Source organism: Anastrepha obliqua, chromosome 2 (genome assembly GCF_027943255.1).
Source record: "Anastrepha obliqua isolate idAnaObli1 chromosome 2, idAnaObli1_1.0, whole genome shotgun sequence".
Classification (NCBI taxonomy): Eukaryota; Metazoa; Arthropoda; class Insecta; order Diptera; family Tephritidae; genus Anastrepha; species Anastrepha obliqua.
Window position 1 is genome coordinate 7,404,241 of NC_072893.1, and position 16,331 is coordinate 7,420,571.

Sequence of the window (16,331 nt, forward strand, 5' to 3'; positions counted from 1 at the left end):
ACATCTGCACAAATATATGAACAAATACAAAAACAAGCGCACAACAATAGCAAAAACGTACAAACACACACACTTACACTCGTACACAATCGCTTAGTTGAGACACTCTCGCGCACCCAGGCGAATGCTTGCGTCCAACACCACAACCACAAGGCTGCAAGTTCTAGTCTACCACCTACAACCGACGCAGCGGCGTGCGGCATGCGGCGGCACGTGTACGCAACGCTTTGCAATTCGCTGAAAACGAAATCGGGTATGACGCAGGCGCTGTACCGGAACTGCCAACAGCTGCTTGCCTCGCTGGCTGGCTAAGAAAAGGCAACGTGCTCGCACGAGGCCGCCGTAGCCACACGAGCCAGCTAAAAAAACGGTTGTTTTGCTTTCCTATCACAGTGCCGATGTATGGGTGATTGGTGACCGGCGCTTAGTGTCGCACCGACGGCTGATAACAGACGATTTCGGCTGTCATTTGCGGTTTGGCTGCGTGCAAAATCAAAACAAACAGTATAAGAGAGCGCCGTAAACTAGGCAATGAAATGGATGAGCAATAGAAATGAGTGAAGAGAGCGCACGCAGACGTGTGAGAGCGCCAACGGTGTGTAAACAGAAAACAAATGAGTGTAGCACGCTTTCAGGCGCGCAATAGTGGGAAATGTAGTAGAACCGTTATATTTCTTTGCAATTGTATGCCGCTATGCTGGTGTGCGGTGTATGTGTCCGATTTGTTGTCCTTTGTCGGCGCCGACTGGCAATGAAAAATTCAGTTTGACGTAGCTCGCACTGCCAAAAGGACATGCGAAACGGAAATCGAGGCGAATTGCGACAGCTGGTCGTTTAGGCGCGAGTGACTATTAATACATAGAAGAAAGTTTTTGTGATTAGTAAAACTTGTAGTAAATTTTTTGCCCAGTTGCATCCACGCATTCAAATATTCAAATATTTACAAAGTACTCGAGTAGAAAAGTAGAGAGAGAAAAAAATAAAAGTTGCAGAAAATTTAAAATTTACGCTGCACGCTTCTCATACCCGTAACTGACCACAAACTTTCGCACAGCAAGTTGCACACTTTGTAACGGTCGAAAGTTTGGCCAGCGCATCAGTGCAGCAGCTGCCACTGCGGCTACAAAGCAAATTTGCAGCAGCTGCGCTTGCATAGCCGGCAACTAGCTGCAACAACAACAACAGCAGCACATGCCACACTTAATATTTACGGCACTTTGAGGAAATCCAAAAAACAAGAAAAACTTGAAACAGAAATTGTAAAAATGTGAAAAGAGATGCCACAAAAACCCAAAATGTGTAACCAAAAGCGTGCAACTAAGTGGCGAGCAGGTTGAAGTTTGCACAACTACTAACCGCTGTCTGCTATATAGAATAGCGGAAATAAAAAAACACGGTCAAAATTATCGACTGTGGCGCCAAACATGCCACAGTAGTGTTGCTCAACGTGCCACACAGCCGTGTCAAGAAAAAAATGAAAATATTGGCGGAAATGAAGCATGCAACTTGTGTACACGGCTGCTACAACAGTGCGGCAACAACAGATATACACCAGCCAGAAGCAATTGCAGCGACATAAATGCGAATAACTACCAGCAACAGCATCAAAAGCAGCGTTAGCAGCAACTCATCCACTTTTCATCAGCACCTCGGCCGATACAGGCGTTTGTACCTCTTTGGCTTTGCTATTTCCTCCCTCCTCCCTCTCCCCCAATTCCGCATTCATTCATTCACTTTATGCCCTCACATATCATCGCAACAACAACAACAACGCGCCACATCAAAGTCGAGGAAGCAAGCAGAGGAAATTAAAATTTGCATGTGAAAGGAGTTGAATTCTTGCAACGGCTGACAGTTACATAGCACTTTGCGCTTATTCTACTACGCTTTCGGCATATATCGTTTAAAAATGTGGATTTTTTGTTAGTGCCAGAGCGCTTTTGTACACACAGAAATGACAGTCGGATTTTGGTGTCCGGCTTTGGCGCACTTTGGTTGTGCGGAGAAGCAACGAAAATGTGGAGAAAAAATACTGAGCGCCACCGAGTTGGGAATGAAGTGTAAATAGTGAGCAAATAAAAAAGATAAACAGGAAAAACCGTAAAAAGCGTAAAAACCGGGCTTAAAATCAACACCATTTCCAGCTGAAAGTCCAATTCGCACTTTCGTTGCAACTGCTGTGTGGCCTGTGCAGTAGCAGGCAGCGCGCGCAGGCACAAAAAGTGATAAGTGAAAAGTGATTTTCTATTGCTAGCCTTCGTTGTACGACTGTGTGTGTGTGTGTGTGTGCAGATGTGGTAAGTGCAGCTGAAGTGCAAGCGTGACGGCACAAAGTAAATACACACACACACAAATATACATTTAAAGACGCGCGAAAGCACGCACGCACTCGCCGCAGGCTTCACGCAACCAGACATACGCGCGTTTCGATGTCAGTAAGTGCGGCAGTCAACCGGCTTGTAAAATCCGTATAAGTCAATTTAACTGATTATTGCATCTTGCCATCTCAATTCTGCCTTCTGCCGTCTGCCATCCGGAGTCGTTGAGTGCGGCAAGCAAGTGCCACTTCGCGCTGCGGTTGCTGAGTGTCACTGCCAGTGTCACTGTGAGCAGCTAGCAACACAGGCAGCAGCAGAAATAAAAGCAACAACACAAACAAAACCACCGATACAAAGACAAAAATAGTGCCCGAGTTGAAATGTTTGCATAGTTTCCCTATAGCAGTGCACGCACTTGACACACACACACATGCATGCATGCATGCATACGTATTTACCGTGCGCGTCTTCAGTTCGGACTTTTTTTCTTGAATACCAACGCCACATGGCATACAGCTGTCACTGCTGAGGCAGCAACTATTACTCAACGCTAATACCAACTACAACGGCAACTACCCAGCCACTAGTGGCATCAATATAGCTAAAGCCCTCACCACTATTGGGGAGTTAAAGAAACTGGAAATTGCAGCCAAAGCAACAGCATGCCGTCATCCTTGCCGTTGCCGTTGCCGTCCTCGTCGTCATCGTACTCTTCTGGATTTATCGCTTATTCAGCAATCGTTTTGCTTTGCACTTCCGGTAAGTGAAATGCACTCAACCACATGCTCATGTAATCATACGAGTGGCTCACATCTATCCGCAAACAGATACTCTCACTGGCGTACTTCTTGTATTGCATGCTTCAATTTCTTAACGGAATTGAAAAAAAAAAAACAGAACCTAAAAGGTAGAAGAAGAAATAGATAGACGTGTACGTAGCAGAGCACTCTCGCTTCTCAAACTATTCATATGTGTAGGAATGGCGTCCTTACGTGCGGTTTGGTTTTGCGTGTGAATGCCTCTGTTCAGTCATGCATTGCGCCCAAAAGTGTGCTTTTCTGTGTATGTTTCTCGTTATTTTCTCATATGAATGCATTCGCATTTTCCATTGGCATTACACAATTCAAATTCGACTTCGCATATCCAAGTCATCATTCTCGTCTTTGGAGTAGCGCTCGAACTTGAATACATAATTTTTTTTTTATTTTTCTTTTTTTTATTTTTGACTCTGCGTTCGATCGGAATATCTGTCAAACGAACTGACCAAGTGAACACATGGAATGACTGACATAGAGCACCAATTTTCTTACCGATGCACTAGGTGCTGCGGTATTTCGGGTGAAAGGAAGCATCAGAGAGGCTGTTGTTCTTTTGATCCTAAACTAAAATAACAAATCGTCCCCTTAGTATTAAAATAGCCTATAAATTTTTTGATGTTTTGAGAAAATGGATTTCAAACTTTTTGTCGAAAGTAGCTCTCACTCAAATCTCGTTATGTCTGTAAATATTTATTATTTTCGACGTTTTTTTTTAAGACTGTATAAAAATGAGTCTATTTTGTTAACTGACCAATTCTTATTATTATAATCATCCTTTTAGTGAACAAAAAAGAGGTGTAAACTACAAATACATCAGATAGGCTATTTTATTTTTTAATGTTTTCTATTAAGTTTCTCATACGTTATTTTATTTTGCATGGTATATACTATTTTATTCAAGAAATACACCAGAATAATAAGTAAATTTAATATGAATTTTTATTACTATAAAATTATGTTTTAATTACAGTAAGATCGTAAATTATTAGCATGGTCTTTATTTATTGTCGTCTTCGTCCTCTTCTTCGAATCTGTCTGGTTCATCTAAGCAATCGCGATTACTTCCTCCTTGTAAATTAAAAAAAAAATGTCTGTGAGCCGGGAGGAATTACATTTTTTTTGCATAAATCTTTGAGATCCTTCAATTTTGTGTCAGAAATTGGTAGTTCTTTTTTATATTTGTGAGTTAATGTAAAATTTGTGACTCCTTTCTTTTTCATTCTCGAGCCATCAATCTCTTTGAAGTCTTCGTTCCATTGTTCCTTGTATAATAACTGTCTCTTTTCACTTTTTATTACTTGGAGAACCTTAATTTTAAGCCAATTTACCTATTCATTGTTGACATTTTTCTTGAAATCGCCGAACACGCAAAACACCTTTCTTATTTATGCCTCTCACAAACAACCTAAAATGCTTTATTGCTAAAACCGCGAACATATCTTCGAGACGAGTATACCAAAATTAAAAAAAAACAATAAAAAAGTCGAATGTACATAACCCGCGAAATTAGAAAATTCACGTAATTTTTTGAACACACCTCGTACGGACACACTCGAGAAACAACGGGTGTAAGCTATAGTTATATATTTTGGCGCAAATTTAACCATCTAATTTTGCTTTTGAATAACTTTTTACTTAATAAAAAATATATTTAGAGTGATAGAAATATTTCTTTTGACCTTTGCGAGTACCATTTTTTTTTTGTTTTGCCGGGACAGACTAGCAAGTACAGCACCCAGACACAATCAAGTCCATTGTGCTGCACTCGAATTTACTTTTTAATTTTCTTTCTTCCGAAGAAATCTGAGTAGATCTTGTGGTGCCAAGGAGCTAAGGTGGTCGCTTCTTAATACATCAGTGCTAAAGACCTCAAGCCTGATGCGATCGAAGGCGGGGCAGACGCACAGAAAGTGCGTCTCATCCTCCTCTTCACATGCTAAACAGAGGTCACTCGGAGATGCCCACCTTGTCCATTTGCTTTGCTCTTAAAAAAGGGCCCGTCATCAATCCAACCAGCCTTCTACAGTCTCCTCTGCTTAGTGACAGGAGGAACTGCGACAGTCGCATCACTTCTGTCCATCTCAGCCTGCCAAACTCGATTGTGGGTTAGAGTAACCCGTTTGCTAGCCGTGGCTTTGATGGCTGCAGAAGGGAGTGGCAGAACGGTATCTGGACCAAAAAAGTTGGTATCAGAGCCCGTTCTGGCTAAAGAGTCAGAGATCTCGTTACCCGCGATATCACGACACCGATATACCGAAATAGTTCAGTCTGGATTTACAGGGCTCGACTACCCTTGAAGTGGTTGGGGGGCTGTCTAAAGCAGTCACTGCAGACACATACAGATCTGCCTCTCCAACTGTTTTCCACAACAAAGTTCATCGCTTCTGGTACAGCATACATCTCCGTTTGAAACACAGGGGCATGCATTCCAAGAGAAAAGTGCAGTTTTGTCCCGCTGGATTTCACGTAGACTCCAGAGTCGGAGCCGTGATCGGTCCTGAAGCCATTCGTGAAAATGCGAAAACAGTGTTTACCGGGCTTATTTTTTGAGCTTGACCACAGTTGAGCCTCTGGTAGCTCCACACTGTATCTCTTGTCAAGCACGACTCTGGATGGCATGGAGTCAAGGGTCATGGCGAGGATCGTTGGATCGAAGTCCATGCCTACTCTGTTGTCTAATGCCGGACAGGGGCCGTACCGATTCCCATTGCGTTTCAGTTCCGTTGCTGGTTGGTTTGTGTAATGCAGCTGTCTAGTTCACAAGTGTAAATCATGATTGGCGTATGATGCCATTGGCAAAAATTATGAATCTTCCGATAGGGTGATTATTATTGCACCACCTTGAATATATTTCTTGCCATATCTTTCTGAATTGGTATTCACAACTTGATATTTACATTCACCCATCTAATCAAAAAAAGTCAGGCCTTACCTGATTAATTTCAAGTGCACTTTTAGCTAAATTATATTGTATAAAGGGTGTAGCAATAATGAGCCGCGATTTCTAAAGCAAAGCTACTCCCTTGATTTCCCTATTTTCGCTGGCAAAAGAAGCCTTAACAAATTTCCACTTCTCCTTTATTTTTAAACCGTCTGCGAATAGGTTCTACGCATTTTCAGCAAATTCATAAAAACTCAACATCGCTGAAGGAAACATTCACTGTGCAACATTCCTAATGCACTCTTATCCAAACCATAACAGTCCATTTTCCACACATTAATGCGTTTCACTCTATTGAACTCCTCTCCTTTAGCTCACCTGCGTTTTAACATTGCCTTCCTTGTACGTGACACAAATTCTTGTTATATAGAAAAGTTTTTGCTGTGCTCCTATTGCTTACATTTGTACTATCCCTGCAGGAAAAAATACTAGTCGACGTTGTTCAAGAGGATGAGGGTTTAAAATGATAATCGAAAACAGAAATATTTTTGGAATGCACTTTTTTATTAGAATTCATGGCATTTATTTTTTGAATATGACAACCGACACATGTCCATCACGGATACGAGTTACATGGACCATTCGATCAGTCAAATTTTTAACTACTTTTTCCAATAAATCTGGCGTATGACGTCAATGATGGCTCGAATATTGCAATAAATCGAAACTGTTAAGCGCGCTGTATGGCAAGTTATAAGAATCAAATGTCGTCGATGTTTAGCTGATTAATTTTTGGAAAAACTAAAATTCAGTCAGCATGGTTCGATAGCGCTCACATTCACCGTAACGGCAGCTCCTTTCTCATTTCGAATGAAATAAGGACCAATGATGCCACCAGTGCTCTATGAACTTCGCGCACAGATTTTTTTTTTTTTTTTTTTTCAAGTATATTGCCACCATTTTGAAGCCTATTCTGGCGGTAAATGATTCATGGAACACTTTGCTGAACGAAAATGTCAACTCAGTTGCCATTCTCAGCTGTCAAACCACAGTTATCGAAATCGATAATTCTTATGCAGCTGAAGAAGACCCGATAGCTGTGAATTAGAACACCACCCATTCACTCTTCAGCTTAACGAGTTGGGCTTTTACCTATCTCTTTTCCTTGTCAGTGAGACTTACGAGATGATAATTAGCCGCCCATGAATTAGCAAAAAGTTAAAAATCAGCTAGAAAATCAATTCTTATTAGCTAAACAAATTCTAGTTCAATATCTTGTCAAAATAACCAGTTTTAGACCAGTGACAAAATAAAGAAAAATTAAAAAATTATATTCACGTTAGAAAAAATAAATATAATATTTTAAAATATTGATTAATTTGGTTTTTTTCTTAAAATTAAATGAAACCCTTTCCAGGTACAATAATGGCTTAAGGGGAAAACCAGTTTAAAATAAAAAAAAAATAAATAATTGGCGCGTACACTTCTGTTAGGTGTTTGGCCGAGCTCCTCCTCCTATTTGTGGTGTGCGTCTTGATGTTGTTCCACAAATGGAGGGACCTACAGTATCAAGCCGACTCCGAACGGCAGATATTTTTTATGAGGAGCTTTTTCATGGCAGAAATACACTCGGAGGTTTGCCATTGCCTGCCGAGGGGCGACTGGGAAAACCAGTTTAGACTGATCAAAAAATCGACTTTTTTTATTGTATATTGCATAAACTGTTAGTATAGCTACTCAAAAAAATGTTGTAAAAATTTCAAAGCGAAATTCGCTTTATTCCCGATTCTATGTGCACTTAAGTGAGTGCCCGTCGATTCGGCACCGTAGCCCTTACGATACGTTGCTTTATTTCAAACACGTTTTTCTCGAAACGACTTTTTCCAACTGGTGGGCGATCTAGCTCAAAAAGTTATCGACCAACCGTTACGAAATTCTTTCGGAGTATTCTTAATTCAATTTAATCAAAGCGAACCTAATTCTGGTGTTATTTTATCATTAAAAACTTTTTTTTAAGCAAAATAGATGAAAAATATGGTATGAAGAAATGAAGTGCCTTAAAAACATGCAATTTTCAATATTATTTTATCCCAATTAGGTTCATATTCTTAGGAAACATGTTATTGAAAGAAAAAAAATTGTTGTTGATTACAGAGAAAAATTGCAACTTCAGGAATGGCCACCCGCAAGATACTGGGACGGCGATCGTCCGTAGACAGCGGAAATGACTTGAAAAAATATAAAAGTGTACTTAAAAATATGATTAAAATACCCTCCAAGTTTAACTAATTTCTGATAATTCCTTCCTTGATAAAAAAAATCACAAAAACAACAAAATTACGGCCTCCTAAACCGGTTTCCCCCCTTAAGCATTCCAAAATTGGCTCAACTTAAACTACAGGGTCCGGCACTCGAAGTGTAACCAATTGAAAAGGTCATAAATTTAGTTTGAAAAATTACTTTTATTTAACTCAAAGTAAGAAATGTGTGAAAATAATACAAAATTAAGAATCAATTTACTTTTGCTCGATATGACCACCTTTTGCCTTGACTATGGCTTTGAGATAATCCAGCAACGAATTGCAAGCTGCCCGAATGTGACTTGCAGATATTTTGGCCCAATCGCGATCAATGGGTCTTTTCAGCGCCTCGAGACTGGTGAATCTTTTAGTTCGGACTTTGCTCTCCAAAATGGTCCAAAAAGAATAATCCATCAGATTCACGTCTGGTGAATTTGAGAGCCAATGTGTGGACGGGTTGAAGTTCGGAACGTTGTCTTTTAGCCATACTCTGCTCACTGGAGTTTTGCTAGACGGTGCCAAGCCCTGTTGAAAAGTCCATGGTCTAGCACCAAAATGTTTGTCTGCCCACGGCTTCACAGCAACCTCCAGAATACTTTTCCTATACTATTTTGCATTTACCTTGACACCAGGCTCCATGAAAACGATTGGCGAGGCGCCCATCTGCGGTTACAGCGGCCCAAATCATTACCGGTGGCCAATCGATTACTCAAATTCTCATATGAACGGTCGGTCAAATAAATCCTATTGTTTTGTGAGTTTACGAATTGCTCAATTTAAAAAATTTTCTCGTCCGAAAGCACGTCATTTGGAAATTGACAGCTTTCGGCCACGCGCAGCAACTCCTTCGCTCTCTCAAGTCTGACTTGTTGCTGCTTTGGTGTGGGGTCATGAGCCTTTTAGATCTTGTAAGGCTTGACTTTTAGATCATTTATCAGTTTGCGGCAGATGCTATGGTGAGATATTTTCAGTTCTTTCGCCATTTAATTGGCACTTCGTCGGGGATTTCGCTTAAGTCGCTGCTTCACTTCTTGAACCATTTCACGTGACGTTGCAGTCCTGTGATGACCACCTCCAAAACGTTTCGCGATGCCACCAGTATCATTGTAACGATTGATGGTGCGATAAACAAAAACTTTATTTACTTGAAGGCGCTCGAGCTCACGAACAATCGCTGATTGTAAATATAATGCAATCACTCTATTGTCATACGTTTGAAATCCATTACTGATCTTCTTTTTTCGCGTTTACTCTCGGCAAAATGTTTCCGCGCGCTTGTAAACAATACTCTGGACTGTCTGAGATTGGTTACACTTCTAGTGCCGGACTCTGTAAAATAAAATCAATAAAAGTAAAATAGAGTAAAATAAAATAACTTTTCATTGATACTTCTTTGGTGCTTTTAAATCTCCTCGTAGGCCATTTAAGAGAATTTCGCTCCCAATATCTTCGTCGTGCTTCGCGGTAACTGGTATAAATATTTACTTATACTCTTTGCGAAAAAGTTTCGGTGAAAAATGCCATGTCTTCGGAGTATTCGAACTCAAGCACTTCATTCGCAAACAAACTGTCAGTTTTTTCTGCTTGTGCATTTTAACCCTTTGTCAGCCATTCCACGGGAAACTCAGTACTATACGGAAATGGTGTAGGTGAGATTAGCCTGGTTGCTTATCTGAGACAAGACACTCGGTGGCATATGGCCCATTGTGATATCTGCAATTGATTTCCATTCCCTAACTTAGTTTCTTAAGGCAATTGGATCTTTTTAAGAAGGTAACTAGTCCCTCCAGTGAGACCTTTTGCAGCTCTTGCAGAAGTCATTGTGAGGTACACCTATTCCACTAGCTAGGGTGCCAATAGTGCAGTGGCCCGTTATAACACCTGTAAGGACGCTGGTAGTTGATCTGTTGAATCATTTATCCTTTTAAGATTTAATTTTGGTCAGGGCGCTTTGGAGATCCTGCTGTTAGTAGTCAGCGAGTCAACCTTCTGTTGATTTCTGCGATCCCACTCAAGTCAATCGCAGTAAACAGCTCGTTTAGAGGAACACTTATGACCTCACCACTCGCTTAAAGTCCAGCTCAGAGCCTATCCTTGCACACTTATCCGCTCTTTCGTTTCCCTCTACTCCAGAGTGGTCGGTAACCCAACTAAGTGTGGTGTTGTGTTGTTGGATGAGCGAGAACGACCTCCTGCATTCTTTAACACATATTGAGTTGATGCGCGTTAAGGGCAGTGACTTGATCGCTGCTTGACTGTCAACAAAAATGGTTAGGACTGCCGGAAGTATGTCCATCAGTCTTTTTGCTGATTGGTCTATAGCATAGATCTCAACATGGAAGACGCTATACCAGTCTGGTCGTTTGTAGGAGCAATTTAAGGGTAATTGTTCCGAGTACATTCCTGATTCAATACCACTGTCCATCTTTGAGCCGTGGGTATAAATATGGTGAATACTGCCACCTGATATGACTCTAGCCTGCCAATCCTTTCGGTCGAGTATTCGTATTTTATAGTATTTGTTCAGATTTATCTTAGGAACCAGATAGTCTGTTTTCGATGCGCCTTTCAAGTGTTCCTCAGTACCTGCTGCTCTAATACTGGAAGCAGATTTGGTCGCTTTCCCTTTAACATATATGTTAATGGATGAAATACATATGTAGGATCACTACCAGCCATACCCGAGCGTCGATCGGAGCGCAGCTGTTATTCGTACATAAGCTAGTCTTTGGACTTTTACGAGATTCTTTAAATAGGATTGTGTCTGCACCGCCTCCCATCACACATAAGCTCCATAAGTGAAAATTGGTCTGATCTTAGTATTGTACACCCAATGGTTGATACGCGGTTTCAGACCGCATTTTTTACCAATCAATCCTCTTACAGATAAATAGGGCATTACAAGCTTTCTTCGTCCTTTCCTCGGTGTTCCTTTTCCAAGGAAGCTTTGAGTACAGAGTTATGCCAAAACTTGGCTTCGTTCGATAGGATTAGTGTTACTCCATCTATGGACGGTAACTGAAAACTCGGCATCTTATATCTTCTAGGAGGCACAACTACTGCGGACTTGGCTGGGTTAACCATTAGACCTTTTGAGGTCGCCCACGTAGAGAGTTCCCTTAAGGCGTTAGGGGTAGTCAGAGGCCCGAAAAAATTTTTTTTGCCAATCAATTTCTTTACTTTACTTTGTTTCGACTTTGCTTCAGCAAAATTAAAAAATAATAATACTAATAATTGTAAAGTTAATCGCTGTTTGTATGGAGTCCGTTTCTCCAGAAGTCCCTTGCGGTGATCATCACAAGTCCTTGGAGACTCACTTAAAATCAATCGGACAAGAGAAATTAGTTTTATTAATAGATAATTTTGTGCCTCATCGAAACTTTTTTTGTAGAATTAATGACATGGAGGCCTCAGGAAGTATTTTTCAGATTTTTGAGAGAAAAAACGACAATTAATTGTTTAAAAAAATCGAAAGTTTTGAGAAAAAAATCCTTCCATCCGGTTCGATGTTTTTCAAAAGCAGTATAAATTTTATTGAAATCTATCAAGCGGTTTTTAAGTTACAGTGTCACCATTTATAGTTTTGCTACTTGCTCTCGAACGCTCCGGAGCTCCCGAGTGCTCTTTGTTGATTTTTGAATAACTCGAAAAGTATTTGTCGGATTCACTTCAAATCACCATAAAATATTTCTAAGATATTATATTTTAAGAAAATTAGAAAAAATCCAATTTTGTGAGAATTTTGACTACCCCTTAACACTGATTGCATGAGCGCGCTGATAGTCGAGTGAAACTTTCCTCTCATCAGGATGACTACATCGTCCTCACAAGCAACTATCTGGATCCTTTTCTTTCTTCATCCTAACAAATTTCAGTTATACCGTTTTCCAATCATCATATTCATCAGTATCTACTTACCCGTAATCTTCTAGTCAATGCAATGAATTGGTGCTCCCATAGACGAGTCTTAAATTTTCTTATTTTAAAAAAATAAAAGAAATTGTAAATTTTACTTCTAATAATTTTCTTGTCAATGAAGTTCTAGTACGATTTCGTCCTCTACCAGTACCTGAACTAGAAAAATCCTATATTATTGTAGTTTGTGACTCTGCCCTGCAGGGTTAGCGCAACCACTTGCACGCACTCGTGAACATATTTATTTGCTTTGTATTGCCGCTAAGCGTACAACCAAATATCAAATATGAAACTAAATAGCAACTACCAACTCAGAAAATCATTTTTTCAATTCCACTTTCCCCTATCGGCGCAACTATTCAAACCGTCCACCGTACAACTTTTCTCAACTTCCCGCTTTGCTTTTCTTCATTTGCTATTTGATATGCAATTCATCACAAAGAATACCAAAAGGATTATTCTCATCTTCCGCTACTTTCATCTGCAGCAAAAGCAATGGATTACACAAGTGAACTTATGCGCATATGTATGTGTGTGTAAGTATGTCTATACACAAGTGTTGTTGTACGTACTCGAGAGTCGCCTGACCATATTTTAGTCCACGTACGGCAACCCACAGGTACTCGTACTATTCTGCTCACTTACATGGAGTCTACATAATTGCATGAAAAAACACTTACACATTTACAAATAGATGTACAAATACTTAAGTGCAAGTACAAACATACACCTACATATACATTTGCACCTGCTACTACGGATATTTGGAAATGGTAGATGCAAGTAAAAGCTTACTCATCAGATTAGTGCGATTAGTTTCTGTTGGTATTTATATGGCAATAATGGCATTATCTCTGTGTGCATATGTTTTGTGAATATATTCGTGCCATTGTTCATGTTTTGGAAATCCAAAAATAAGAAAAATATCCATCCTTTTTGTTTATATTTTCCATTCTTTTATGCTAAATGAACGGAAATTAGCATTTCGTTCGGATTTGTTAAACCCAAATTGGATTCGTTGTAGTGATACTTGAAATATCGTTAATGCCCCTAGAATCAGATAGTATTTGGCAGAAGAGAATTCAATCAAAAGTATTCTCAAAATGTACGAAAACATATTAGAGCTTTATGTACTTCTGTGTGCATATTGCATTACTTTTGTTTGAATGCCCTCAGTTATAATTTATCATATCTACTACACCGCGCTACAATAATTTATATTTTTTGTTATATATGAAAAGTAAAGTTTTTTCTTTTTATTGGAATCGTTAATAAAAAGAAAAAACTTTAATTTTTAGAAGCAATTGCAACTAAGGAATTTTCATTTGATATGCACGTGAAATTAGGGACTTCCTGTAGTAATGCTGCATACTACTACTGTGGGCAAAAAGGTAGGTGAATTTATTTGTCAAACTTCGCGGGATTAAAATTTCGCTCTAGTTATTTTTTCGTGAGTTGGTAGCACTGTTAATAACATCTGGGCCAACTTTCATGTGAATGTCATTATCAGTAATATATTTACGCTTGTGTTTACCAAACGACCAAGAGTGCATTTTTCGATTTTTACAATGTCTGATTTGATTGAGCAGAGAAGTGCCATCAAATTTTGTTTGCCGAATGAAATTTCCGCTGCGGCAACGGTATTTGTGATTCGACCATGTCGCAGAAAAATGTTTATAAGTGGTACAAAGACTTCAAAGAGGGTCGAGAACGTGTTGATGACTTGGAGCGCTCCGGGCGACCATCGACGTCAACAGATGACCAACACGTCAATAAAGTGAAGGAGTTAGTGCTCAAAAATCGTCGGTTGACTGTTAAAGACCTTACTGATACGATCGGAAAATCAGAAGGATCTGAGAAAACCATTTTGAAAGACCATTTGGGCCAACGAAAAGTCAAATCTCGTTTGGTACCGAAAACTCTGAATTTCTTGGAAAAAAGTCGTCGCGTTGATGTGTGTGAAACAATGCTTTAAGACTATCAGGACAAGCTCAAATGCATCATTACGGGAGATGAGACTTGGATTTATGCTTACGACCCTCAAACAACCGACCAATCAAGCGAATATCGTGCTAAAGGCGAGGCCAGACCGAAAAGAGCATGTCAAAGTCGTTCAAAAATAAAGGTCACGATGACAGTTTTTTTTCGATTTTCGTGGTGTGGTGCACTATGAATTCGTTCCACCTGGCCAACCTGTTAATAAGGAATATTATTTGAGCGTTATGCGTCGTTTACGTGAAGCAATTCGTCTAAAAAGACCAGAATTATGGGCCAACAACTCTTGGTTTTTGCATCACGACAATGCACCGTCTCACACTGCACCCGTTCTTCGTGACCATTTCGCCAAAAATTCCACGCATATCGTTCCACAACCACCGTATTCGCCTGATTTGGCTCCGTGTGACCTCTGGCTATTCCCAAAACTCAAGAGACCACTCCGGGGAACGCGTTTCGAGTCGATTGAGGAGATTAAAGCTGAATCGAAGAAGATGCTGATGGCTATACCGGAAATGGACTATTTGGCATGTTTCGGGGATTGGAAAAATCGTTGGCATAAATGTATTTCATCGAGAGGGGATTATTTTGAAGGGGATGAAATTGATTTACAAGAATAAATAAAGATTTTTTATTTTACAACAAAATTCCCCTTACTTTTTGCCCACAGAGTAAGTTATTAATTTTATCACAAATTAAATATTTTTTAAATATTTCTTTAAAAACAAGTGGAAAAGGTGAGTAATTGATGGTTAAAATGCAATTCCTAGTCAAAAAATCAATAACAAAATGGGTCGATGAGATAGTGCATTATCATGCAATAAGCACCAGCTTCCTCCTTTGCGGTATTCAGGGTGAATTCGACGAATGCGATGCAACAATCGCCTCAAAACGCCAATATAAAAAATGCACTGACAGTTTGGCCCGTTGGCACGAACTCCAAAAACAAATCAGCATCGACTTGATTTTTGACTTCTACGAACGCGATTTTTTGGGTGGTGGCTCGTCTGGGGTCTTCCATTCGGCACTTTGACGCTCGGTTTCAGGTTCATGTTGGAAACACCACGTTTCATCACCAGTTACACTGTTGTGAAGGAAGTTTTCCTCTTTTTTCGCTTCTTTAATGAGGTCTTTCGAATGTTGAATTCTGAGCAATTTTTGGTCCTCAGCCGAATGAAACGTGCACGGATCTTTCGTAAGCCCAAATGATCTGTTGAAATGCGATAAATCGATGTTTTAGAGATATTCAACTTCGATTCCATGAATTTCAACGATGATTTCGGTTCAATTTTGGTAAATTTACGAGCAATTTCGATGGAGTTTTCGGTGATTACAGATTTTGGGTGGTCTGTATGTTCATTGTCATTTATGTCCTCACAACCAATCTCTGAAAATATGAAACTCCTGAGCATGCCCTATTTAGAATGTTCTGGATTTGATGGGGAACGAAGCACGTGGCGCTCAAATATCGGCGAGAGCATGACAGCTGCTAGCCTAGTACAATATATGCTAGAATCTGAAGAAACGTGGAACTATGGTTGCGGTAGCCTCAACAATTATGCGCAGGCTGAGACATGATGATAATGAACGCAGATAAATGAGTGAATAAACACATCATGGCGCCTCCAAGGAATATCTTAACTCGTAATACCGAGGGGAACAAGCAGAACAGCGAGGCGATGGGGTGGTTTAGTCCGCAGGCACTATGAAACTTAGTTCAAACAGAGCCGGGGAATATCGCATGTGAATCGGGCATACGTATGAGTGGGCTCATACATATCTGTAGAAGATTCCACCTCCCACGTCCGCATACCAAAAAAAAACAAAAAAGAACAAGAAAAACCAGCTCTGAAACGTGTAAACCACTCATGAACTCTGGCACGAAGTAGATAATCTTCGCCATAAACTTTTTTCATCAATTCAAATGTTTCGGTAAACCGGTTTTACCGATTTTAAAACAAAATTGGATATTAGCTCTTTGTTCGAAACTCATTTTTGTACCGATGACACGAACATACTGACACTTTAGACGCAATAACTTCGCTTCCACTCAACCGAATGACACCAAACTTTCACTAGAAGTCAGTTAGGGATGTAACTTCCA

General features: G+C 39.9%; 1 protein-coding gene across 1 annotated transcript in view; it reads left to right on the forward strand.

The window, feature by feature from the left end:
- Positions 1 to 2,980: 2,980 nt before the first annotated feature.
- LOC129236982 (carbonic anhydrase-related protein 10) overlaps positions 2,981 to 16,331 on the forward strand; it is a 143,883-nt gene continuing 130,532 nt past the window's right edge. The window contains exon 1 of the mRNA XM_054871326.1: positions 2,981 to 3,077. Within this exon, the coding sequence (XP_054727301.1) occupies positions 2,981 to 3,077 (97 nt within the window). The remainder of the gene's footprint in view (positions 3,078 to 16,331) is intronic.